At 51.2% G+C, this 27,717-nt stretch overlaps 1 protein-coding gene across 6 annotated transcripts in view; it reads left to right on the forward strand.

The window, feature by feature from the left end:
* Positions 1-27,717, forward strand: part of GSE1 (Gse1 coiled-coil protein) — a 378,777-nt gene that overhangs the window by 116,381 nt on the left and 234,679 nt on the right. For all 6 annotated transcript variants that reach the window (XM_029608057.1, XM_029608051.1, XM_029608052.1 and 3 more), the window contains exon 2: positions 19,534-19,693. Coding sequence is in view for 3 of the 6 variants with exons in the window: in XM_029608051.1 (XP_029463911.1) it covers positions 19,534-19,693 (160 nt within the window). In the remaining 3 variants the exon portion in view is untranslated. The remainder of the gene's footprint in view (positions 1-19,533; positions 19,694-27,717) is intronic.

A 27,717-nucleotide genomic window follows, 5' to 3' on the forward strand; every position in this document is an offset into this window, starting at 1 on the left:
TTGGTGCTCGTTTCTGTTCTCTTCTCAGCTAATCCAAGTGACTGAGACGGGAGGAGTAGACAGCGGGTAAAGGCTGTTGGTGCCAACCTTTTGTGCGGGAAGATTCTCCGAAGATCGGGCCCGACTCGATGCTGTTGGACGACGTAACCCTTGCCCCGCTGTCCACGGGAAAACACCTGTTTACAGGTGAACAACTTTGCCTTCCTGTGCATCCGGCCTGGTTTTCGGTCTGTGGTCCCGCTGGAGTCCCACAGGAGTGTGTCGTTACTCCCCCCACCCCTATCCTCCCACGGCCGCTCTCCGCCCGGCAGCAGGGCCCCATGAAAGAGCAGCAAGCGGGGAACGGAAGAGGAATTATGGTCGCCCATTCCTGCGTTAATTCGGAGAGCATCGTCTGTTTACGCCGTGCAAGGTAGACGAGGATGAGAAATGAAGAAAGGAGCCCAAGGTTATCGGCGTGACCAGGGGTTTGGGGGGAGGTGTAGAGGAACTCCAGTGAGTCGGACCGTCACATAATTTGCTTGAAAATGTTTTACTGTTTTCTTACGGCAGTGGAATATGTAATGTTAATCAGTGGCTCTGCTTCCTGGCCTCTTCCGGCTCTTAGCAATTGTTATTCCTGAGTCTCCTTTCCTTTTCTGCAGATGCCAGCTACCAGCCCAAAGTTATAATTGGGAGGAAAAAAATGTATATTTTTTTTGTCACTTTCTTTTTTTGCTTTCCTATTTAGGGCGTTTTAAGTCTTAGACTTCACGAGTTGGTTTCTCATTTTTGCCCATTTTTCTTGCCTTTAGATTTTGCCTGCTGTATTTGAGGGTTTTTGTCTCTCTCCAGTCCTGGCCACCGCAGCCTCTCTTCTAGTCCATGGAAGGAGTGCATGCACCCTCTGCTCGGGCTAGTCCGGTAGTAGGTGCCAGACTCTGTCTCGATTGCCTGGGAAATTCTAGCATAATTGTTTTAATTTCTGTTTGCCTTTTACACATAACAGAACAAAATGGCTCATCCGGTCTGCCTGGCGCGGTGTTTACGGTTGTGACTGCCGCTCCTTGCAGGTTACTGGCTCACCGTGTGTGTGGGGTTGTGACTGCCGTTCGGTGCAGGTTACATGTTCACCGTGTGTGTGGGGTTGTGACTGCCGCTCCTTGCAGGTTACTGGCTCACCGTGTGTGTGGGGTTGTGACTGCCGCTCGGTGCAGGTTACATGTTCACCGTGTATGTGGGGTTGTGACTGCCGCTCCTTGCAGGTTACATGTTCACCGTGTGTGTGGGGTTGTGACTGCCGCTCGGTGCAGGTTACATGTTCACCGTGTGTGTGGGATTGTGACTGCCGCTCGGTGCAGGTTACATGTTCACCGTGTGTGTGGGGTTGTGACTGCCGCTCGGTGCAGGTTACATGTTCACCGTATGTTTGGGGTTGTGACTGCCGTTCCTTGCAGGTTACTGGCTCACCGTGTGTGTGGGGTTGTGACTGCCGTTCGGTGCAGGTTACTGGCTCACCGTGTGTGTGGGGTTGTGACTGCCGTTCGGTGCAGGTTACATGTTCACCGTGTGTGTGGGGTTGTGACTGCCGCTCGGTGCAGGTTACATGTTCACCGTGTGTGTGGGGTTGTGACTGCCGCTCCTTGCAGGTTACCTGCTCACTGTGTGTGTGGGGTTGTGACTGCCGCTCGGTGCAGGTTACCTGCTCACCGTGTGTGTGGGGTTGTGACTGCCGCTCGGTGCAGGTTACCTGCTCACCGTGTGTGTGGGGTTGTGACTGCCGCTCGGTGCAGGGTTACCTGCTCACCGTGTGTGTGGGGTTGTGACTGCCGCTCGGTGCAGGTTACCAGCTCACCGTGTGTGTGGGGTTGTGACTGCCGCTCGGTGCAGGTTACCAGCTCACCGTGTGTGTGGGGTTGTGACTGCCGCTCGGTGCAGGTTACCTGCTTACCGTGTGTGTGGGGTTGTGACTGTCGCTCGGTGCAGGTTACCGGCTCACCGTGTGTGTGGGGTTGTGACTGCCGCTCTGTGCAGGCTGCCTCCCTCCCTCACCCTCTTTTCAGGGTATAATTTTCTGCAGGGGTGGGAGGGAGCTGCCTGTAAGAAAGGGGGGAGGGAGCTGCTTGTCTGCCCTGTGAGGCGCTCCCTCTCCCCTCTCTTTCTGCCGAGGGTGAAGTTGAAGGCCAGATGAAGTCAAGCAGTGACCTAATTTGCTTTGACAAGAGAGCTCAGCCAAGCCGAAGCCCCCTAAATCAATAGTGCTTATTTCTTCTTGTTAAGAGCTTCCCGGAGGTGCTGTGAAGAAGCACGGGCAGCCAGCAATAACGCGCGAGGGCTCTGAGCGAGGCGGGCTGCTTCCTCTGGCCCCTGTGCTGGAGAGGAGGGAGGGCCAGCCAGGCTGCTCCGGCATTCTTCCCGCACCGCCGTCTTTAGATTTGGCTTTCATGGTCTGGTGCAATAGTTTTTCCTCTCCCAAGGTGAGGACACCTCTCCGGGAACCCGCCACAGTTGCAAGTTGTTGGGGGTGGGTGAGGCTGGAGGAAGGAGGGTCAAGAGGGTCTCCAAGGAGCAGGATAAATTAGACTTGGCGGCGGCTGCTGCTGCCACGGTGGTTAAACGGCTTGCCTGGCAGTCTTCTGTTTGTAACGCTCTGCCTTCCTGGCCTCAAAAGCAGTCGGTTCAGAGACAGCCCAGGGGTTTACCAGTGGCTCTGCCGGGCATGAGATGCAGATCTGATCCTCCTGCGGAGAGCTGGGGGAGGTTGGGCAGATGGGACGCACTGGCCCCTTCCTTAGAGTAAGGGACTGGGAATCAGAAGACCTGCGTTCAAATTAGGGATGTGCAATATTAAATGTTGAACTGCTAAGAATAGTCTTTTTTTTTTTTTTTTGTTTTGGTTTAATAAATCTTGAGCTGTGCCATTCGATTAAACTAACTCTCTCTCTTGCAGCCGCAGTAGCTGGGCCCCTGCAGACCCCCGGGGACTCTGTGATCCCTGCCTCGCAGCTCTAACTGGCCCCGCTGCCCTCGTAGGTACAGTTTTGGGAAGGGCAGCCTAGCCGGGAAGGTAGCTCGAGATCTTGTCACCTTCACTTGCATGGGAGGTTGGGGCAGCAGCGCTGCCGCCTTTTCTACTTCCTGAATGAGGACAGCGAGGGGAGGGAATGTGGCAGGACTTGTGGGGGGAGCACACCAATGTTTAAAAGGTAAAATGCACATCTGAGTACTTAACACTCAGGACAGTTGTTACCTTGTAATGAAACAAAGCTGTTCTTCAGCGGAGGTGGGATTGGAACCCGTGTCTTCTGGTTTCACGGCTCCGTATGTCACAGTTTGCACTGCCAGCCTAGTTATGCATAGAGCGTTCCCTCGGCAAGTACCACTCGAATAGCAAACGAGCTCCCGACAGTTATGAATTGGTTAAATTAACAGTTTTAAACTTGATTTAATTCAGTTTGCCTCAGAGTGATGCTGAATTTAATATCCCCCTGAATGCTGGATTAGATTAAGAATACTAATAATTGCATGTTAAGCATCGATGAAACGTCGCAGGGACAATTCCCAGTGACTGCTTTATTGCCTGCATGTAGAAGGCCAAAAGGAGATCGATACCTGCCGGGTTCTGGCTTGGGGTCTTACACGTGTGTGGGGCGCTGGATACCCGGAGTGAAAGCCTGGCTATTAAGGGTGTGGCTGCGGGGTTTGGATCTGCTCAGCTCTCTACCGGGAGTCTTGGTCTTGGCCGTGACTAAAGGATATTATTACCTCTTAATTATTTTTTCTGGGTTTTTTTTCCCCCTTTTTATTCTCTGTTGACCTCTGATCCTCTTGGTGAGACTTTTTTTTTTTTTTATATTAAAGAGCAGTTAGCGGTAGCTGCCGGGAAAGGGCAGGTCCTTTTGGTGTTCTGGACATCAAGTGGTGCTGCAATTTTAAATAAAACTGCAGACTTCTAGGAGTCTGTGCTGGTGGAGGAGAAAACAGGAGGCTGTGATACCTTTCAAAGGACCCACAAAGGTGCCAGCTCTAAAGATGTGATGTAATTTCACTTCCAGAGCCTCCCGCTGAGATCCTCTTAGGAAGCAGAAGGTAACCACTCAGCCCTTCCTTGATTTTCATCCATGCTGGCATGCCTGCTTTTAACCCATTCTCCCCAGCCTCCCCTTCCCAAGCTCTCTGCTGCTCCCGAAGGCTGCGGCTCTCTGACAGTCACAGGATGAAATCTCCATGCCACGGTGCCAAACATCGCTTGAGCCACCCTAAATCTCTCTTATTTTACTGCGTGAAAAGAGAGGTCCTAGGGCCAGGTCTCTCCAGATGTGGAGCCACTGTAATGGCGGCAGGAGGATTTTGCAGACTAGGAGCCGAGAGAGTTTGAGAGCTGGAGAAATGTTGTGTCCTTGTAGGTGGTGGCGACATTTATTGGGCTGTGAGCATGCTAGAGGCTCACAGAAGGCTGGAAGGGGGGGCAGCAAGAGCTCGTGCCCACCCTGGCCTGCTGGCAGGATCCAGCGTTCCTAGACCATGCCAGATAGATGTTCTCCTTCTTTGCAGGAGACGTGGGAGGTCTTCAGCGCCGCTGTTAAAGGCGCACTCTGGTGTTTGTTACGAAGCTGCATGGGAGCTGTGGCCTGTGCACCACCCTTCCACGCATCGGGGACTTTGCGCACTCGGTAGGCTGAGGCGTTCTGGTTTTCCCCCTCCCCTTATCCCCAAAGGCTTCAGGGTGCTGGCCAGACTGGCCCTGTGGCTCAGGGCAGGAGATGGAGCCGTGGTCGCTTATCCAGATGGACAGGTCCTCTCTAATTGAGCTGATGTTTTCAGTTTATAAACAGATGGCTTCTTTAAATCAATTATTTCTTATTTGTGTAGCTGGGAATGATTTTCTGACAGATAGCGCTGAGTGGGGGGGGGGGGGGGGGAGTTCAGAGAAGCTGCAGGCAGACGTGCGCAGATCCTGCTGGGTTGGGGGTTGGGGGTGGTGCGTTTCTGGAAGGAGCCTGGGGTAACTTACGATCCACAGGTGTTTGCAGGACTCACTTCTGTCACTCCATCTATTTCATAGTCCCGGTCTCGGGCTATCATCCGTTCTTTTTAATCTGAGCTGAAGCAAGTGGAAGGTGGATGTAAGAAACATTAAATTTAAGGGCCCCCCAAGTCATGGCCATGATGCTGGTGGCTGGGGGGCTTCACATTTTTATCTATCAGGAGGATCTGAGCAGGGAGAGGGTCGGTGCTTGCACAGAATAGCAAGAAACTTTTTTTTTTTTTTATATATATCTGGAGGTTGGGCGACGGGGGAGGATCATGGAGCTTCCTCCCTGCAGCTCGGTCACCATGCCCCTCCGTGCAAGGGCCGCAGCTTAATGTGCAGTCCCCGGCACCCGCCTGCACAGGGAGGACGAGCCCCTTCTGAGTGCGGGCTCGTCTTCCAGACTGGGAGCCCAGGGCTGAGCATGCATAGGGCTCTGGCTGTGAACCGGCTAGCAATGCTCAGCTCACTTATAGCCACGTTCCCCTGTCAGGAAGCCATGGCGGTCATCCACTACATGAAACATCAACTGCGCACGCCTCGATGCACCGTGCGGACAGCCTGCTGGTTCGGCAGACACCCCCCTCCTCCCCCTCCCCGTTGAGAGCAGCTGGAGTCCTGCAGATTCCCAGTCCTGGCTCTGGAATGATAGGCAGGGCATTAGCTGCTCCCTCCAGCAAGGACATTTTTTCCTTATGTTTGATAAGAGCAGCGAGCAGGACACTGTTACCCTGTGATCCCACCAGCAGATGGCAGGAGGTGGTCTGACGCTGATGGGGCCTGACTGTGCCAGTGGGTCACAGTCTGTGGCGGAAGTGTGACCAGAGGCCGGATCACGAGGCCCCGTGTGTCCATTCTCTCGCGGGGTGTTTGCCGCGTGTCCTTCTAACTTCCAGACCCAGGAGCATTTCATGCGCTGGGGCTCTCCGGGAGCGCTTTGCAAGACCCTCTCCGGGCAGGCCTTGCTGCGAGGGATGTGCTCCGTCAGCAAACAAGCCCGTCGTCGCGGTGGGGCAAGGCTGAAGCTCGTCGTCGGAGCAGTGCCCGGGGGAAGGGGAAGCTCGCACTGCTGTCGCCTTGAGTGGTAGTGGTTTGGGGCTGCCTGGGATCTACCTGTTTGGAGGTGGGGAGAGGAGAAGATGTGTAGACCTTGCATTGGTGCCGTATGTGCGCTTCAGCTGAATGGAGAACTTAGTCCTGACAGGTCAGAACCTTTCACAGGTGCTGAATTCATTAAAGCAAAAGCAAATCCTAGTCCCTTCTGGCCGCGCTTGGGGTTTGAAGGTTATAGTGATACGTTTCTAGCTGGCTAAGTCCCTGAGGGAAGTGTGTGTGTATGGGGAGCTAAGCTTCTGGACAGAAAGATAGGCCTGGTGCATGACAAGGTTGAAGTGTGGCTATTAAACCATGAAGGTACCATAAATCTCTGTGGTGTAAAGAAGTAACCATCAGCCTTAAACTGAGGGCATGGCTCTGCGGGACCTGGTGGGAGCATCCCATCTGCACCCAGGCCTTTCTGTGAAGAAATTGGGACCTCGGAGCCCGGGTTCCTCTGTTGTGATGCTGCCAGTTGCACAATCCAGAGCTTCTTACCACGATGGCTACAGGCAAAAACGAGGTGCCAGGATGTGTGCTGAGAGCGGTGATTCCGATGTGGGGCATGGGAGGTGCTGCACCAGACACGGCTTAAAAGGAAATCCCACCCCCCCCCAAGCCGTGTTCTGCACAGGTCCTTTCATCAAGATAAACCTTCCCGCTCTTGAAAGCGGAGCTCCCTTACACGCACCAGAAGCCGGGGGTTCCCTCTGAGTTCGCTGGGGCTGAAGTGGATTTGTGTTCCACTCCTCTGCTCCTAATTCAACAGGAAGGCTTGTGATTCATTTCAGGCTGGGAAACGTGACTTTTTTTTTTTTTTTTTTTAAACTCCCTAAGCCAGCTCAGCTGTAAATCAGTAACACTTAGAAAGTTAAAAGGATGTGTCAGGAAGGAGCAGTTCCCCTGGGCTACTGGAGGGAGAGCCAGCCTGCCTTTCCCATACTGATGGGGCAAAGGGAAACGCAAATGCTTTAGCTGCTTACAGAAGCTTATGAGCAGAATAAACTGCATAGAGCACTCGTGTAATAAGTGCTTTTTAAAAAAATAATACATGCAAATGCCATTGAACATGAAGTGTATAGAGTGCACATGTGCACTAATGAGAAACAGTTCCCCTATGCATCCGCATGACTCTTACCATGTGTAAAAATAAATGCATTGACTAGGACAGATCTGGCACATGTACAGAGGGATAAAGAGCACAGACGTGCAATGCCGAGTCCGGCCTTAAGGTGGCAGTAGCCTAGAACACCCTTCCTTCTGTAGTTCCAAGGTGTGTGTCCAGGGCAGGAAGTGATGAAGAGGGAGGCAGGGCTTAATAAGCCAGCAGACAACACTGTGCCTAGGGTGGTAAAAATCTGGGAGCAGCAGCCTGACTGAAGATTTCCTACCTAGGGGCTGTGCTTACTCTTATTCAGCAGAGAACAGCTCCCTGCTCCAGCCCCTCCCCTCTTCTCCCGTGCAGAGAAAAGGAGGGGGAGGGGCTGTGGCTGGAAGGGACAGAGCTCCCTGTTCCAGCCCCTCTCCTTCTGTCCTTTAAGTACTTGAGGAGAGAGAGTAGAGCAAAGAAGGGTTATGCCTTAGACCTTCTGCTCTGTGGTCCCTTGTCTAGGGGTGGGGAAGACAGCAACAAAGGTGCCTGGGGTGGCAAAATCCTAAATCCGTGGCTGGAGGGAGGAAGAGCGGTGAAGGGTTTGTGTTTAAAGCTTCTGTTGCCACAAGAACCTTTGGGTGTTAAAAGCTGTGTTTGAGGCAAGGGTTTGCAGTGAGCAGCAGGAAGACCAGGGTCGTGCTCATAAGGGGTCCAACCTTTTGGGCTAGCAAACTGTATTTGAAAGCTAAGAAAAAATATTTGCCTTTTCACTGCTGTTTTAAGTTTCTCTAATTTAGAAACATGACTGCAGAAAAAGACTCTTCTAGTCTGCCCATCCACCCAACTTAATTTAGCTTTACAATTCCCATCACTCCCTCAGTGATCCCCCTGTATTTATCCCGTGCTTTCCTGAATTCAGATACTGTCCTTGTCTCCACCACCTCCACTGGGAGGCCGTTCCACACATTCACCACCCTCTCTGTAAAGAAATATTTCCTAAGATGACTCCTAACCCCTTTCAACCTCATCCCATGAGCCCTCATTCTAGAGCAAGAGGCTCCCACCTCCTGTGCATGGAAACCTTGCAGTTATTTGAATGTCTTTTCCCATCCCATCTCTTCTCTAGGTTATTCATGTTTAGATCTTTGTCTATCCCCTTATGCTTTAGAACGAAGACCACTGACCATTTTAGCAGCCTCCATCTGCACCGACTCCATCCTGTTTATCTCCTCTTGAAGGTGCAGTCTCCAGAATTGTACACAGCAATCTCACCAGGGACCTGTACAGGGGCAATATCACCTCCCTTTTTCTGCTGATCATTCCTCTCCCTGTGCAGCCAAGCAGCTTTCTGGCGCTTACCATCACTTTATCCTCCTGTTTGGCCACCTTAAGATCATCAGATACAATCACCTTCAGATTCTGCTCTTCTTTTGTGCTTAACATTTCACCTCCCATACTGTATCTTTCCCTTGGAATTTTGCATCCTAAATTCATAACTCTGCATTTTTTAGCATAAGATTTTAGCTACCAGATCCCACTTCATGTTTTCCATTCCTTCCTGGTTGGCCACCCTGTTACAGATTTTGATATCTTTCCCAACGACCCTTTCATTATGTCACTCACAAAAATGTTGAAAAGGTCCAGTCCCTGAGGCACACCACTAGTAACAGTGCCCTCCTCAGAGAGCTCCATTCACCACTTCCCTATGCTGCCTTACACTCAGCCCGTTTCTAACCCAGTCACTCTAGGATCCATGCCAAGGGCTGAACCGTGTCAAAGGCCTTGCTGAAATCCAAGAACACTACATCTAGTGCTCTCCCTTGATCCAACTCTCTGGTCATCCAGTCAGAGAAATTGATCAGATTCATCTGACAAGATTTACTTCTGGTAAAACCATGCTGTCTTGGATCTTGCAAACTATTGGACTCCAGAAAGTGTACTTTCTTCTGTTTTAGCAGCAGTTCCATTAATTTGCTCACCACAGCGGTCAGACTAACCAGTTTGTAGTTCCCAGACTCCTCATTACTTTCATGTTTGTCAATAGGAACCACATCCACCTTCTCCAGTTCTCCTCCAGAACTACTCCAGACTGTAAAGAAGCATTGAAAAGGTCAGCTGGCGGAGCTGCCGGGACATGAAGTTCCTTAGTACCCGCGGGTTTCACATTCGGCCCCATCACCTTATCTACCTTGTTTAGTTAGCTCCTCAGAAACGCACTGTTCTGAAAATTGATTCCAATCTTGCATTTGTTTCATGCAGTCCTGCTCCAGGCCCTTCTAAAATAAACAGTGAACAGAAATATTTGTTCAGCAATTTTGCTTTTTCCTCATCAGCCTCTACATCTTCCTCCCTTCACCTTTTGAGGTTCACAATGCTCCTTTTGCACTTCCTTCTATCCCTCACATATCTAAAAAGCCTTGCCCCACCGTTTTGTTGTATTCGCTGTTTTTTCTCCTATTTGAATTTTCGCATTCCTGATTCCTTTCCCAGCTTCTCTTAACTCGTCCAGATATTGTCGCCTGTCTTCCTCCTTTTGCAATCTCTTGTAGCTTATGAATGCTAAGGTTTTCAGCTACTTTTTTTTGTTTACTTGTGTACAGAGATTGAAGAGCACATTGTCTTAAATCCCACCCTCCACCACTGCCTTTTTTTTTTTTTTTTTTTTAATCCTTATGCAGCCGGTGCTTGTAGTAGAGAGAGAACTGGTTGCTGAAGACAGCATCTTGAGTCAGATTGTTATAATCCGGGAGCAATTCTCCTATAAGAACAATGGGCGATTGGTTCCAGCACCAGGGCCAATACCCTATTTTCAGTAAAATGCCTAAATGTGCTTTCAAGCATTAAATGTTTTAATGTCCGAAGAGGAAAATGCCAAAGCATGCCTACCAGAGACCTGGTGCTGAAAAGAGGGCCTTCCCGCTGATGTCACCTTGCCGGGCCTCAGTTGCCAGCCTGGGCCTTGTCAAGTGGGATGACAAGCGTCTGTCTTGACTCCATCGGCCTTAAAGCCGAGAACTGCTTGTATGTGCGAAAAGAGGGCAGAGATCTGCAGCTTGTGTCTTTACTCAATTAAAATGGTCCCCGTTGCAATAAAAATTTATTAATCAAAAAAAAAAAAGGTCCCTGTCCTTGGTTCTCTAATTAATCTCTCTTATTTCTCGTGCGTGTGTGTGTACGTGTTGAGTAGATTGGAAGCTGTGCGCAGCAGCACTGAACGGATGGCATGAATAGGAGCAGGTTGGGTTTGGCTTGATTACCCCTGCGTCGCACCCCCCCCCCCTCCCCATAACTAGGGGCAGGGAGTCAGGACTCTGTGCTCAGCAGTTGGAGGTTGCACCACAGCTGGGCCTCCCTTGCACTTCTTATCTGGGATCAGGAAGCATGGTTTGGGGTGAGCTGAAGGGGGGAGACTCCCCCACCCTCGTCGCTGCCCTAGCGTCCATTTTTAATTATTGACTGAAGATACCAGGGACCACCAACCTAAGCCGTCGAGACTCCTTTGCATCAAGTCTTTTATATGCTGTCAAAGCCACCCTCGACGTCTCATCTAATAACTTCTAATAACTTCCTTTTCCTTCAGGGTTCAGTAAAAAGATAAGTAGATGGATTCAGCCACGGATTCTGGCCGTTTGCTTGACGCCATTTGATTATAATGTGTTGCAGTGGAGTCCATGTAATGTATGTGAAGGATCCTCGGTCACTTGGAGAGAGCCTCCGTATTTCATGAAGGGCCTTGGATGGGTAGAAACATAGGCCAGCCTGAGCCCAGCTGACCCTGCAGGGTTATGGCCCCGGTCGGAGTATTTGGATTTGGGCAGACGGGGTCAGGTGCCATGTGACACCCAAACGAAGGGGCTTGCTCCAAAGCTCCCAGAAGGGGAATTCTGCGCTGCTTTTGGGTGAATGAGAAAAGCAGCAGGGCCCCTCTGTGTATGGATGGTTGGGTGGCTTCCTTCCCGCCTTGCTTTGTGATGGGCTGCAGGCCAGGCTTGTTGACTGTGCTGTCGGGGTTTTGGGATTGTTTGTTTTTTAAATCTGTCTGGTACAGGAAGTCTCTCTCGGTGCCCTCCCGGCCTGTGCTTCTGTCTTCCCAGGCCCTCTTCCTGTCAGAGGTCCGTTTCTCCATAGACTTTGCTCGCCGTTCCTCACTTTGTGCGTCTCCTGTCTCCCTCAACCCTCTCCCGGCAGACGCAAGGAAACGTTACAGGTGTGACAGCGGGTACGGGTTTTGCTAAAGTAATGCGCCCTCTCCAGTTCTCTCCCTCCGTCCCTCCTCGCGCCACCTTTCTCCTCCTCCTCGCCCTCATGTCCGCTCTCATCCTCTGCCTTGCCTGCCTCCCTTCTCCCCACTCCTTCTCTCTCACCTTCTCTTGCTCTTTTTCTTCCTCCTTCTGGGGATGTAGGTTAGAAATGTGTTAACAGAAATACGGCACTGATTTAAAGAAGACTGTATGTATGATTCTGTTTTCGGTCTTATTGCAAGACGATGTGCACTCGCTGGAAGCTAAAGATACGCGGACGTTACAGGCCCGGATCCACCTTCACAGAGGCAAGGCGAGGAAAGGGCAAGTGAATTCACTTTGTGTTAAAGCTGCACAGGAGGGCTCTCTACCCCCCCAGGGAGGAATGGGCCGCGTTCAGCCCTGCTGCAGGGAGCACGAGGGCAGATAAAAGCCCAGCGGGCCTATCTTATCTAGTCTGCCCATCCAGGGAGGACATGGGGCATGACCAGACCTGAAGGGGAGGGCTCCTCGATGCTCATAAACCCTGTGTATTGCAGGTCCTTCTTCCCAGAGCTGGTTTGCCAGGCCCCAAGGTCCCAAATTATCTGAGCTAGCCTGGAAAAAGGAAAAAATCTCAGGCAGGTTCCCAATTAAATTTAATTAAAAAAAAAAGGTTTTGTCAGAAGGTTGTGAGTTTGCACGCCACTGAGGGTTTGTGACTATTGGGTGGTGCAGGAGGGACGTGAGGACCCCCGGCATCTGGAGAAGTCTCTTTGTGGTCCCTGCTTCTGTCCTGCGAATGAGCGCTTTTAGGCACCGCAAAGGGTTAGGAAAAGGGGGCATCAAAAAGCCAGGACTGGCCAGAAACTGGGTCAGTTGTGAAAGGGCCTTTTCTTTCTGTTGTGAGCTGGCTGCAAACAAGAGCACTGCCTTTCCTGTGGATTTCCATTTATGAGCAGGGGAAAGTAAATTGTTTTCTGTATTTTAGGAGTGTGCATGAGATTGCTTTTCTCTTCCCAGGGAGAGAGAGAGAGAGCCTTTTTAGCTGACCTATGCCACAAGTGACCACAATTCACCAACAGACCTCGTTCCCTCTATCCCGAAATCATCTACAACCCAGCGTCAAGGGAACTCGTTAATGCGTGGTCAATGTGCGGTGGCTTTTACCTAGGGCAACCCTGTATGTGGTTGTCCTGTTACTCAGCCACCGTGATTTGTTCTTCAATGATTTTATTCAAAACTGCAGGTTTTTTTTATATATATTTTTTTAAAATTTTTATTTAAGTTTCCTGTGCTTCTTCTTGCTCGCTCTCTCTCTTCCTCTGGCGTCTTGTCCGACCCACCCAATATTTATCACTTCTTCATTAGTATTTATCTAGAAGCTGGAAGGCTATTAATCACTTAGTGCCACTCACGTGTGTCCGGATCCGCCCGCCCCACATTGGCCATGTTTCGGCAGTGTACTTACTTCCTGCTTCAGGGGCCGCGGGGCAAAATGTGTCGTGTCCGAGATTCGGCTTCACCAATATTGAAGCACATCCATTTTTATTTGTCGTATACAACAACATTCATGTGAGCGGCGCCTTCATCCTGTGTTCCCAAGTGACCACAAGGCAGAAGCAAGGACCACAAGTGACGTTGGTCAACTAAATGGCTCTTGTATCTGGGAAAAGAGAGCATCTCATGCACAATCCTGAAATACCGAAAGCAATGTAACTTCCAAAACGTGACATGCATTATATCCGGTTTCAACGTTCGTGCCATAGTTATGGGTTGTTTTTTTCTTGGTGTGAGCCAGTAGGCCAAACTTCAGAATCATCAGTCCGGTGATTTTTGAAAGAGGTCAGGGCAAAAGTTCCAATTATTTAGACATGAAAAGTATTGTAATTGTTTTTGTGGCTATGTAGCTCACATCCCTTTGGGCTGAGTTTTAAAATGAAATGTCTTATCCCATTGGAGCAGAGAGAGTCAGTGCCGGTCCTGGTGGACCCCAGACCGTTCAGATTTTCAGGTTCCCCACGATATTAATATGCATGAGCTGTCTGCGTGCGTGGCCTCCTTTTGTATGCTGATATAGCTCTTAAGAACATAAGAAATTGCCATGCTGGGTCAGACCAAGGGTCCATCAAGCCCTGCATCCTATTCCAACAGAGGCCAAACCAGGCCACAAGAACCTGGCAATTACCCAAACACTAAGAAGATCCCATGCTACTGATGCAATTAATAGCAGTGGCTATTCCCTAAGTAAAATTGATTGCAGATTCATTGCAGATATCGTGAAAACCCAACCTTCTTGTGGCACTCCAGGACTGGACTTGCCGTGCAGCTGCAGGATGTGTCTATATTTTGTTTGTTTCTAAATTTAAATTTGAGGGGCTTTTGAGAAACTCAGATTTTTATACGTTGCATTTCAGTGCAAGAAAATTAGTAAAAATCACCGCATACTGATTCATAAGGATGTTCTTGCTTGCTGTTGATAGTGTTTGAGATGTCAGTACTGTCGGACACCGTAGTAGTAGTAGGAACATATATACACTTGGAGATCCATATTCAGAGGCAGTTAGCTGGATAAACTGATAAGTTATCCGCCTATATGCTGATCTTTGAATATCTTTCATGTTTGGGTGTTTTGACACGTCTTGTATGTTTATTGTCCTAATGTTATTTATTAGGCACGTGCTCCTGTAATCCGCTATGTGCACTTATGTAATTGTGGAATATAAATTAAAATGGAATGGAAGGGCATTTCTGGGAGGAGTTAGGTTATCCAGCTAACTCTGGTAACACATCTGACTGACTATGATTGTGCCTTAAAGCTTCCTAAAGTTAGCCAGATAAACGGATCTGGCTATATTCAGTAGTGTGGCCGCAAGACTAAATACCCCTCCAGGGTTAGCCGGCTAACTTTGCAATCCGGCCAGTGACTGAATATGGACCTCACGGCATCGGCATTCATGCATGGGCTCACAGAAATTCAATCTTGCACTACCAGTGGTAACAGAGCAGTTTTATTCTCATGGAAAGTTTTGTTTTTTTTTTTCCCCTTCATACATTTTACTTTTGACCCAAGAACTGTAAGGGAATAGCAAGCGTGCGGCATGAAACACGGGGTGATAGGGCACGGCGCGGCACTGTTGTGATGAGATGAAAAGGAAGCTAAATATGACCACGCAAGTCAGCAAATAAGCTTTCATGTCAGCTGAATTGGGAAAATCAAATCAAAACATGGGGGTTTTGATTTGATTGGTTGCCGTGATGCCGACTGCCTTTAGTAGCCGATCTGTATACTTTCTGTAGCAAAAGAGAGCCCTCCTTAGAGTTTGGGAGCACTGGAGGGATGCGTTAAATCCTTTCCCCATAGACGCTGGGGGGCGTCTGGTCCAACCCGACCGGCAGGAGGAATCCTCTCCGCTCTGCTCTCTGGGAGTCCCTGAGCTAGGCCTGGAATTCCTGGGCGGTGGCTGAGAGCCTGCGGAAGCCGGCCAGCGCTGTCACTTGAGTGTTTTGTGGGATTTCTGCGCGCTTTGTGGTAGTCTTGCCTTACCATATGGACTCCATAAAATCGGCTTGGCCGGGAAAGGACTGGTACAGCTATCCTCCTGCTCACATGTGGAATTCATTGACTCCTGGAGAGCTTTCCAACAAAATCCATCGCCCTCTAGCTTGTCTGTTTTATAATGCTTAATCCCTAGGAAAAATTGGATCAGCATAAAGTGTCTCTTGCATAGTAACCCCAGCCTCAAAGTTCATAAATCAGCGAGAGAGCCCAGGAAGATGAATCTTTTCTGTGCCCTCCTGCCCTGCAGAGAGTCCAGCACTGCTCCAGTTTTAGATTTTTTTTTTTTTCTCTCTTTGACCAATCCTTCCATTTTTATTGACTGCATTAAGTAAAGAGAAGGCAGAGTGCACACAGTCTGGAACAAGAAAGCACAGTTTGCATGGGGAGTGATGACAAGAGAAAGCAGCAGCGACATGACTGAAAAAAAAAAAAAAAAAAAGGTTGTATCTTGCCTCTAGGACAGAAATGATAAGGACCATCCCCAGACCAGAACTGCTGTGCCAGTGTTCCCAGCAAGAGGCGAGATGGGCAGCTAGAACTTGCTCCAAAAGCCGGACCTCTCTTACCTCCACATATGCTTTGTCGGACCTCCGATCTTCTCTGTCTGTATTCTTTCCCAAAAGCAGGGCCTGAGTCTCACAGTTAAGCAGGATGTGACGGAGAGCAAATCCCCACACAGCCCTGCAGGCAGGGAAAAGCAGAATCTGGCCAGGCTCCACACACACAGCGCTTTCTACCTTCTCATCTCTCTCCAAGTTACTGAAAGGGAGCCCAGCAGCCGGCTCCTGTTCCCAGCAGCTTCTAGAGAGGAGGGGAACTCCCACTCCCACTCTCACACGCACACTCACACACTCTCACACTCACACACAGTCTGCTGTGAAGCTTTGTCGAGAATCAACACTTGGCTGGTAGATTCGATTCCCCACAGAGCTCATCAAACTGAATCAAAGCAAACCCGCATTACTCTATTTGCCAGTTATTCTAGGTGCATCCAACACTGATCCTAAATCTGCTTCTGGGATTTAACTGATAGAACCTTTTAGTGTAATTTTGATTTAGCAAACTAGATTTTTGGGATGTGTGCTGATCCCAGTCTAACTTCAAATATGGAAAGGATTTAATATGAGAGAAACCAAATAAACGTAATTCCAAATAAACGTAATTCCAAATAAACGTAATTCCAAATAATAACGTAATTCCAAATAAAATCTAACAGCAGAATAATGTTTACACATTGAATGCAGGTAGAAGAAAACACGAATTTGAAAGTTAATAGAAAGCGAAGGCTTAAGTTCTGGCATGTGGAACAGAACTGGTAAACTCCTCACCGATGTGCTCTCGGACGTCTGCTATTATTACCATTCCCCTTCTTTGAGCGAGGACGTTAGCTCTGTCTCTCCAGACATGGGGAGAGATGTCGCTTCAGTCTGCCAAGCCTTGCTTGGGAGGATGTGAATCCTTTCAAAGCTTCCCATGCTTTTGGGGATCTGCGCCACCCCCCCTCCCATGCTCTATATCTATAAAACATGTAAGAAATTGCCATGCTGGGTCAGACCATGGGTCCATCAAGCCCAGCATCCTGTTTCCAACAGTGGCCAATCCAGGCCATAAGAACCTGGCAAGTACCCAAAAACTAAGTCTATTCCATGTAACCATTGCTAATGGCAGTGGCTATTCTCTAACAGGCCGATACAGTACAGTGCACTCTGGCAGAGCGCACTGTTAACCCGCGATTGGACGTGCGTTTGACGCGCTAGCTTTACCCCTTATTCAGTAAGGGGTAATAGCACGTCAACCGTGCGTCCAACCCCCCCCCCACCCCCCCAAACCTAATAGCTCCCGCTACATGCAAATGCATGTTGAGGGCCCTATTAGGTATTCCCGCGCGATACAGAAAGTAAAATGTGCAGCCAAGCCGCACGTTTTACTTTCAGAAATTAGCGCCTACCCAAAGGTAGGCGCTAATTTCTCCGGGCACCGGGAAAGTGCACAGAAAAACAGTAAAAACTGCTTTTCTGTGCACCCTCTGACTTAGTATCATGGCGATATTAAGTAAGAGGTCCCGAAAGTTAAAAAAAATAAATTTGAAATCAGCTCGCAGGTTGAAAACCGGATGCTCATTTTTGCCGCGTCCAGTTTCCAAACCCGTGGCTATCAGCGGGTTTGAGAACCGATGCTGGCAAAAAGAGGCGGCTGTCAAACCCACTGACAGCCACCTCTTTTTGTCGCGGGCCCTCATTTGAATACAGAATCGCGCGCACAGGAGAGTGGCCTGTGCGCGGGCCGGGAGACGTTTACTGTATTGGCCCGTATGTCAGCTTGATTAATAGCAGTTAATGGACTTCTCCTCCAAGAACTTATCCAAACCTTTTTTAAACCCAGCTACACTAACTGCACTAACCACATCCTCTGGCAACAAATTCCAGAGTTTAATTGTGCGTGGAGTGAAATAATTTTCTCCGATTAGTTTTAAATGTGCTACTTGCTAACTTCATAGAGTGCCCCCTAGTCCTTCTATTATCTGAAAGTGTAAATAACCGAGTCACATCTACTTGTTCAAGACCTCTCATGATCTTAAAGACCTCTATCATATCCCCCCTCAGCCGTCTCTTCTCCAAGCTGAACAGCCCTAACCTCTTCAGCCTTTCCTCATAGGAAAGCTGTTCCATCCTCTCTATCATTTTGGTCGCCCTTCTCTATACCTTCTCCATCACAACTATATCCTTTTTGAGATGCGGCAGCCAGAGCTTATGTAGAACAGACAGCTCTCGGGTGTCCTATAGGATCTTGCTTTAATATTCTGGCCTCAGACTCCCCTGAGACATTCTAATAGTGCAGGCCAGGACTTCTGATCAAGATTGTGTCGTTACTCCACCCAAAGGCAGACAGTTCCTCACTGTTCCAAATGGATTCCTGTTACAACATCAAATTATAGGATCACCTTTGACCCTCCTCCTCCTTTCCCGCTGGTCAGCTCAAATGGCTAGCTGAACTAAGAGAGGAGAGAGACAACATAGCCACAGAAATCTCCAGCGCTGTGGGAAAAAGCCTGGAAATCCGCCGCCCTTTCTAGGCTGATGATGCTGTAACTCTTTTGTCTTTAATACGTAATGTGGTGTTTTGGCAGCAGGGGCCGATTTGTTTTCATGAGCAGACAGAGAAGGCAGGGGAGTGAGGGAGAGCTCCCAGGGAAGGCCTTTAGCTGCCATTGAGAACAGCGGGCCCTGCAGAGAGATTTACGATGAGACTTGCGTAGGCTCGGGTGCACTTCATATACCAAGCCCTCTTGAGTAACTCTGGCATGAGAGGTAATCTGTACAGAGTATTTCCTTCTAGTACTGTCATGGCATCTGCTGAGAGAACTGGAGCTCAAGGGCCAATAGGTCACTCGGCAGTCGCTTCGGGTAAGACCGGATCCCTGACGGGCCGATACAGTAAAGTCAGCGGGAGAGCGGACGAACGCCCGCTCTCCCGGCGCGCGCACCAGCCCTTCGCCGGTGCACGCGATTCTGTATTTAAATTAGGTGACGCGGTGCAAACGGGGAAAAGGAGGCACTAGGGACACTAGCGCGTCCCTAGTGCCTCCTCTTGACCCGGAGCGGCGGCTGTCAGGTGGTTTGACAGCCGACGCTCAATTTTGCTGGCGTCTGTTCTCGAGCCCGCTGACAGCCACGGGCTCGGAAACCGGACGCCGGCAAAATTGAGCGTCCGGTTTTCGGCCCAACAGCCGCGGGCCGAATTAATTTTTTTTTTTTTTTTACTCTTCGGGACCTCCGACTTAATATCGCCATGATATTAAGTCGGAGGGTGCACAGAAAAGCAGTTTTTACTGCTTTTCTGTGCACTTTCCTGGCGCCGGAAGAAATTAGCGCCGACCTTTGGGTCGGCGCTAATTTCTTAGAGTAAAATGTGCGGCTTGGCTGCACATTTTACTTTCTGTATCCCGCGCGCATACCTAATAGCGCCCTCAACATGCATTTGCATGTTGAGGGCGCTATTAGGTGCCGTGGGTTGGACGCGCGTTTTCCTCCCCTTACTGAATAAGGGGTAAGGGAAAACGCGCGTCCAAGAGGAGGCTAACAGAGCGCTCCATCGGCCTGTGAGCGATTACACGAAGGAATGTTAAAATTTGTCAGTGGTCACGCCAGGGACTGATCACACAGGGGTGGATTTGTGATTTCCTGTGATGGTTTTGTGTTTTTTTTTAAATTCCTGTGCTCCCCTGAAAGACCTTTCTCCTCGGTGTGGTAATATCACAGGTTCGGGTGTTCCCCTTCCATTTCAGGGCAGCAAAGCAATCTACAGCTGCTGCCCGCTGCACCCATCTCATGCGCAGAGGCCTTGTGGCTTCAGCCCGGCCATTCCTCCGAGCCACGCTCCTCCGGCTGCTCGCCAGGTGTGCTCGTGTGTGTGTCCTGCCTGGGATTTAGCAGTGCTGGGGAAAAGAGGAAGCAGTTCTTTGTTAATCACAACTCATCTCTTTCAAACCAAAATGAAACCAACCCTCCTGTGTCTCTGAAAACATTTTTTTTATTTTTTTTTTAACCTTTAGGCTGTCGTCTCGTCCCTCGAAGACCCCGTTCCGAGCCTGAAAACAGCTGCTGTTAGCTCCGACTCTCGACCGGTGGCAACCGCGCAGAGTTTGAAGGGAAGTAAAGAGCCTGCGGCCGAGGCCGGTTTTGATGTGGAGAGTGGAGGTCAAGGAGACACAAGTAAGTGTGACCCGAAGGGTGTGCGGTGCTCTCTGCCAGTGAAATAACCGCAGTCCAGCCCTCTCCAGGGGCTCCTGTGGGTGCGCCTGGCTGTCTCATACTCCTCGCTGTACGGTCTTTAGCATAGTTAGCAAATGTTAATGCAGTGGGGATCTTGACACTTCCCTGCTCCCTCCCGGGCCTGAATTTACCTGGCATTAGGAGTTAACGGTTTTAGGGATCTGTTGGCGACAGTTTGCAGCTTAAAATTAGGTGGTGAGGCGAAAGACTTGATCTGATCTCACTGCTTTTGGTTGTGGTAGGTAGAGCGCCTCATGCTCACCAGGGCCTGGGTATAGGCTTTGTGCCCAGCGACAGGTGTCTGATGGCAGCTCGTGCTTTTTGTAGACCTTTCTATCCATCTGTGCGTAGTGTAAATAGGAATGTTTTCAGTAGGAAGTCCACGGTCCCTCGTGCATCTCCCGGTGATCATGTGACCCACTCTCGAGATGTAGCCCATGGATATGTGTGTAAACGAGTCATAAGGCAGAAAATCAACTGTCAACATCTATTGTACCTGTCCGTGCATCCTCTCCAGATCTCACCTGAACAGGATGTATGGTTGTCACAGTTCTCAGGTCATGAGCTGTCAGACCTTGCGATGTCCCATGCTGAGTCTGATAGCAAAAGGGGGATGATCAGGAAGCTGTGCCCTAAACTGGTACTGGGCTCGCGAGCTGTATTCTCTGAACTGTCCATGGCTCGTGAAGGCAGATTCAGGGCAGCGGCCATGCTGCTTGAATCTTGAGTGGCTGAAGTTCAGAGAAGCTGGGTTAAACGCGGGCATCTGGAGCCTGGCTCCGGTTTTTCTGGACAGGCTGATGCCCCGTGGTAGTCCTGCCACTGCATCTGAAGAAGAGAGACTGTTGTGGTCTTAAAACTCGAGTTAGATCCTCTCTTCTGCTGATCCTGGAAAAAGTATTGCGGCCTACAGAGACTCCACTGAACTTCAGGACCAATATATAAATCTAATCTATATTCCGCCTTTCAGCCACGTCACAGTGGATTACACATTCAGGTACTGTAGGATCCTCGGAGGACTAGGAAACGAGTGCAAATGTTGATGATGGAAGGGGGAACGGGAACTGGCAGAAGGAGTGTTTTAAAGTTTTGAATCCAGGGGTAGGCTACTCCAGTCCTGGCGTGCCACAAATGGCTCTCATTTTCAGGACATTCCCGGTGAATGTGCATGAAGGTATATTTGCATACAGTGGCGTCTGCGGGCAGATCTCTCGTGCACATTAATTGTTGATGTCCTGCAAACCAGACCTGTTTTGTAGCACTCCGGGACCGGAGATGCCTGGAGCTCTGATACACAAGGGGCGGCGGTGATGCCACGTCTGGGGCAGCGGTAGGCCTAGTGGCTGCTTGCGTCCTCTTCTTGTGGTGAGACCTGCTGGGCAGTGCCTTTTCCATATTTCACCTTATATCTGATCCAAGGTGTGTGTTCTCCCCCCTCCCCCCCTTATTGCTGCATCCAAAATTGTAAGGGGTTTACAGGAAAAAAAAAATTTTTTTTCTTGTCTAATGTGCACAAAACAAAAGCACATCTGTACCAAACGTAGGCAGAAATCGTATTTAGTTGGCCGGAATGGAAATTTGAACCTGTGACCTTTTTTTCCTGTGAGTTGGTGGCTGACAGCTGCCTTTTAAGCGAGTGCCCACTGCAGCCGAAACTAACTTAGAGAGAAGGGCTGGGCTTGATGGGCTAGCAAAGGAGGCAAGAGAGATTCCTGTTGGGCCAGAGATGCAACATTCTTCCACGGGATTAGAAGGCCAGACCTCGTTCTGCTGCCTCCCCTTGCAAAAATGTTTTCCTGTTGCCTTTGGGGCTTCCAGGAATGCGGAGGCTTGTGTTGCGACAGCTAGGTATGTCTTTCTGCCATCCTGCTCCTGGGTCATCAGCCAGCTCTGGCAGAACATGTATGGCCAGACTCTGTGTGCCAGGGTAGAGAGGGGAAGTGTCGGTCGGTCGGTCTGACCGTCCGTCGTTCCCTGTTTGTCCTTCGGTCTTCATGCCATGGGACCTAACTTAATATGTGCAGAAAAAGGGCTTTGCTCGCGCTCAGAGTACAAGTTGGCCAGTCGGCTTTTCTGGATCTGAAACCCGTTCTGCATGGGTATTTCTCTGCCAAAAAGGCAGAATTTCAAACATTCAGTAGCCCATTCACCTAGGGAGAATGGAGTTTTGTGACGGAGATGATCTGGGGGGGGGGCAGGAGGCATCGCCGTCTTCAGAGGGAGGCACTCTTTCTACTCTGCTGGGGGCCCGTGAAGGAGATGATGCCTCTGGGGCCTGAGAGGCAGCAGCAGGTGTTGGGTAGAGAGGGGAGTAGAGTGAAAAGGACTCTGGGAGTGAGAGAAGAGGTTAAAAGGACTGCACCTGGGTGGAGAGGAGGAATTGGGGTGTGTATAACTTACCATCTACTGTTGATACCTCCTCCCCCCAAGAAAAGCAGATGATTGGGGGTGATAGTACATGGCCAATGCATCTGATCCTTGATGAATTAGGGGGTGGGTGGGCTCCTCGGATGCTCACGACCCCCCTTCTATGGCTGAGATTCACTGCTCCCCTCTGTGCAATCTTCGGGAGGTCAGGAAGGGACTCAGTCCCCCCCCCCCCCCGCCCGCAGGTGAATTAGACGCTGCAGGAGGTGTACGTGTTGTCGCTGGCTTGTCCTCACATGCTGTGCTCCGTGGTTTTAAATCTCTTGGGCGTGCCGAGCAGCCTGTACAAATAGAGCTCTGCAGTTTCTGCCTGCCTGCCAGCCCTCTCCCTCCCTCTCACACACACCTAAAGACCTGGAGCCATTCCGAGCTCCGCGTCCGCTGCTTCCGTGACTCGCCGTGCGTGCCACCAGGCTGGTGACGCGCAAGAAACGGCACGCTCTGCGGAGGAAGGGAGTGCAGCTGCCTCCTCGCTCTCTGCCAGGCGGACGGGGATAAGGACGTGCAGATCTGGGTCATATTCCTGACTGGGGGGAGAGCGCAGGAGGGGGCCGGTGCAAGGGTCAGACCAAGTCAGACCTCCCGGAGTTGAATGTGCCCTCTGACAGTGGTAGATAGAGTTATGGTCACCCTCTTAACAGTTCTCCTCCTCTCTCTCTCTCTCTCTGTTGCCCCTTCTCTCACATTCTTTTTTTAAAATGGCATCGTCACGTACCCCGGCGGCGCCCCTGCCTGTTGCTGCCGCCGAGTCCCGGCCCTGCCGCAGAGTCCTACAGTGTGTGTGTGGTGGGGGGGGGGGGAGCTTCTCTCGCAGTACTTGCCTCCTGTAGCGCCAGGTTAAGGGTAATTAGATGTGTGAGAGAGGTGAAAAATGAAATCTCTGATTGCGCGGGTTCCCCTGCATTCACCCGTCTCGGACGGTACCAGGACACCCGCGAATCAGGCTTACGAAAAGCCACGCGCCCCGGTTTTTCCAGGAGTGGCAACGGGAAGTGCCCCTATCTTCACTCCCCCCCCCCCCCCCCCCCCCGTTTTGGGGGCATCTCTGATCCTGATTGGGGGCTGCGGGAGAGAAAAGAAAAGTAAGAGGGGGGGTGGTGGGGGAAAAGGAGGGAGAGAGAGAGAGGACGCTGCGTGTGGGTGGGTGGGGGAGGGAGGGGAGTGAAGAAGGATGAGGGGGGGGGAGGGTCGCATTGGTGAGGGGGATGGGAGCATTTCACCCCTGGAGGGGGAGCCCTGTTGGATAAGGACACCACCAGCCTGAAATCATTAGTACCCGAGGCCCACAGGATCTAAATGGAACCGAGTTTAAAGCTTGGGGCGTTGAAGGTCCAGGAACCGGGGAAGGAGGTGAGAGGACCTCCCGTTCGCGGCCCGAGGCCTGCTCTCCGGGCCCCTCGTGCTTCGGCGAGGCTCAGGATGTGAGGCGCCCGTGCAAGGCGTGGTGGGGCTTTATTTATTTATTTGTTTTTCGGGACGCCCTGGTGTGTGGGGATTGAGGTGAGCACAGCGGTGTGGAAGAATGTGCGCTCTCTGCACTGTTCACATCTCGGAGGCCCGGCATTGCCTCCCCGAGCTGGGGTGAAAAGCAGAGCCCTTATTTATGTATTTTTTTCTCTCCTCCTTGCGGCGCGGCTGGCGCGCATCGCCGTGGGAGAGCTGCGGGTGCCGCGGTGCCGGTGCCGGGTTGGAGGTGGGGAGAGGCCGCTTTCTGTCGCTTTTCCGCGACCTGTTCACGAGCGGCAGGGAGTTGGGAGGGGAGGAATCTCTTCCTGAAAGCAGCTGTGCCCAGTTGCTGTCGGAGTGCGCTTGCAGGGAAAAGCCGACGTTGATTAATGACTCCTTAGACACCTGACACTTTCCTGGCTCTGCTTTCGCAGCAGCGTTCCAGCCTCCCCGGCTCTGCCGAGACGCAGGTGCGCGCTGGGGACTGCTGGTGCCGGATGCTGCCTGCGTGTTGTGCCCTGGCGTCTCGCCCTGCATTAACAGCTCCTGCACGGGTCCAGCAGTGGCCGGGGCTGGAGGCCCCCAGACTCCGGAAGCCGAGGGTCCTCACCTCGGGGTCGCTGCTGACAGCTGGCTCTCCCCTGCCACAGACGTGGAATGCGGGTGGTTGAGTGGCTCTGCTCCGTCTCGCCTCATTAAGTCCTTGTTTGTGATCCAGCCCTCCCCACCCCCCCCAGTTTCAGAGGGGGGGGGGGGTTCATCCTTGCCTTTCCCTCTCCTACTCCCCTCCAAAGCACCAGGCGCTCTCAGGAGGAGAATACGCAGAGCCAGTTTGTGACATTGGGGGTCAGTAGAGTGGAAGGGACGCCATCTTTCTGGTGACGCGAGGGATTCTTGGCTGTCTGCAGTGTGTAAACATAAGATGTCCGGCTAATAGCGGACGGGTTTTGGGGGCTGATGTATTGCTTGTGTGGTCGAGCGGCGCTGTAGAAAAGGGCACGGCGGGTGGCTTTTGAAAGCAAGATGTAGGGATATAGGAGCAATGGAGGGGCAGGGTCATGCCAAGCTAAGGTCCTGTGCCTTGGCTTTGTCAGAGCCGTACATCCTGCAGTGTGAATAAAGAGGCTCAAATCTCTTTATAACTTATAACCATTATCACACACTGTGGGTTCATAGTGCAGCGGGCACCAGCTGGGCACCTCTTTAGCCACGTGCAGTGGGATGGGATTCAGAGGAGACCAAACCAGACCTAGACAAGTCTTTTGAAATTCAGAGGCCTTTCCTTAAACCGGGAGATCTCTGAGGGCATCTGTCCTGCGGGTGGCAGGCGGAGGCTCCTCGTTGCCTCCCCCCGGTGTGGCCCTGAGAGGTCGCTGGCGGACACGTGGAAGGCGTGCCATGCTCCCAGGGTCGCGCCCCCTCGCCTCCTGCTCCCCGCGCTCCGTGAATCCCAGGGTGTGATGACGAATTTACGCTTCCGTCTTCCCGAGGAGTGGGGGGAGTAACCCGGCTCTCCTCAGCCGCCCGGACTTAATTTGAGCGCTCCTTGATTTTTAATGTTTTTCTCGTGATTGCTAAATGTTGTTTTGTAGCCCGGGGGCAAATAAGAGAGTGTGAGAAGAGGGATCAGCTGCTCGCGATTTTTTTGCCTGGTTCAGAGTCAGCTGCCGGCGGAGGATGAAACGCGGCATTGTTCCTGCTGGGAGGTGGCAGGAGGAGGGAGGACACCCTCACACCCCTCTCCCCCCCCCCCCCCCCCCAGCTTCGCCCCCAAATCCTTGTGCTCTGGCTAGGAGCAGCTTCCCCTGCTAGGTCGGCCGGCCGTCCTCTTCCTCCCACTGGGGTGTGTGTGTGTGGTAAAAACTATAGAAGGGATTTATTTTCTCCTTCTGAAGGTGCAGAGCTGGAGCTGTAACTTGGAGCCACTCCCGCATCTGCCCTTCACTGTTGAGATCTCCATCTCTGCCGCCCCCCAGGGTTGCGGTGTTAGATTCTCTCTCTCTTGCAGTGCCTGGCAGCCTCGTCCCAGGGAGCACAGCGCCTCCTGCTGGCTAACCTGCAGGATGCGGCAGTAAAGGCAAGTGAAAGTGGCCCCAGGTCACGCAGAGAAAAGCCGGTGGCAGAGCTTTGAGGACGGGGCATCCTGAGGCTGGAAACACTGCAGTGCACCACGGGCTGCGGGGCTAGCTCTAGGGGCAAATGGTGCCCTGGCCGAAAACTGCTGTCCCCCCACCCTTGATCCTCAGCTTGAGTTAGCGGGGGGTGGGTGAATTAGGTGGGTGAACACAAGCTTTTTGTACACTTGGAGGTGAGCACAAAGGTTGTCCCTTCTCCTGCCTCTTACCCCCCCCCCCCCTTTCAGCATGCTTTTCCCCAGTATCTTTCTCTTGCCTTCTCCCCCCCCCCCCTCATCACTGCTGCCACCACTCCTGCCCTCCTCCCTGTCAGCGCCGAGCTAGCGAGCATGCTCAGAGTTTGCGGGGCTGGCCCTTCCTGCCTGCTGACCTTGTCTACATGAGGTCGGCATAAAGGAAGGCGCCGGCCTGTGATTTCTGACTGGCGCAGACTGGGGGGGTGCAAAGTGTCGGGATCCCGCCGCTCATACTGATCTCGGTCCGAGTCTGCTGGCCTTGGTGCGGCCACTGAAGGGAACGCTTTATAAGAGCGGGAGCAGAGAGGAGGCTGGCAACCAACAGGCCGGCTAGCCTCACCTTGCAGGTGGGAAATGTCATGGAGACTCTGCTGAGGGAAAGGATACTTCATTATCTACAGTCGGGTGGCTTGCTGGACCCGAGGCAGCATGGATTCACCAGGGGAAAATCCCGTCAGACACGTGATTTTTTTTTTTTTTTTTTTATTGGGTGACTAGAAAAATGGATCAAGGAAGAGCACTCAGTATGATTTGCTTGTATTTTAGCAAAGCTTTTGATATTGTCCGCAAAGGAAGCTCGTGAATGAAATGAGAAACTTGGGACTTGGAGCCAAGGTGGTGGACAGCAGCGTATTAAAGGGGTGTGCGGGGGGGGGGGTCTGTTCTGCCTCCAGTTGTCAGCCAGCAGGTGGGGGTGCCATCGAGAGGAAGGTTGGCAGTCACGAGCAGAGCCTATTCCACTCCCGGCAGAAGAAGAGGGAAGCTGCTAGGCCGCGAACGGTGGAAGATAGTCAAGAAAGCAGCTGGATAACCACAGGGAGAGGGCCAGAATGACCACAACGAGCCTATGTGATTCAGAGAGGAAGGTGTGTGTGTGAGTAAGAGATTGAGAGCCTGTGTGTATGGGAATACAGTGTGTGTGTGTGTAAGAAAGATTGGGAACTTATATGTGTGTATGGGAGAGTGTGTGTGTAAGTAAGAGACTGGGAGAGTGTGTGTGAGAGAGTAAAGAGACTGGGAGTTTGCGTGTGTGTGTAAGTAAAGGATTGGGAGCTTATATGTGTGTGTGTGAGTAAAAGATTGGGAGAGTGTGTGTGTGAGTAAAAGATTGGGAGAGTGTGTGTGTGAGTAAAAGATTGGGTGGGTGTGTGTGTGTTTTGTTTTTTTTTGTGTAAGAGGGAGCCTGTGAAAAGAGGTGTGTATGTGTGAGGGAGAGCCAAATGGAGGGAGCCTGTATATAGGGGTGGGTTCAAGAGCGAAAGAGAGTCTGTGTGAGGGAGAGGAGAACTGGAGATCACTTGGGGGGGGGGGGGGGGGATGCCAAAGGATGTAGCCACCCCAGGTGCCAAATACTTTAGGAACCTCACTGGTGGTGGAGAGGATTACAAAGTGGTTGAGTGACAGGAGAAAGCGAGTGATGGTAAATGGAACCTGCTCTGAAGAGAGAGCGGTGATATGTGGAGTGCCACAGGGATTGGTGTTGGGACTGGTCCTGTTCAATATCTTTGTGATTGACAATATGGAAGGGAGAGAAGGTAAAGTTTGTCTGTTTGTAGATACTAAGATCTGCAACAGAGTGGACCCACCCGAAGAAGTAGAGAGAATGAAAAGTGATTTAATAAAGTTTGAAGAGTGGTCAAAGATTTGGCAGCTGGGATTCAATGCCCAGAAGAGCAGAGTCCTGCACCTGGGATGTGGTAATCCAGAAAAGCTGATTTGT

The sequence above is a fragment of the Rhinatrema bivittatum genome, chromosome 7 (assembly GCF_901001135.1).
Source record: "Rhinatrema bivittatum chromosome 7, aRhiBiv1.1, whole genome shotgun sequence".
NCBI lineage: Eukaryota > Metazoa > Chordata > Amphibia > Gymnophiona > Rhinatrematidae > Rhinatrema > Rhinatrema bivittatum.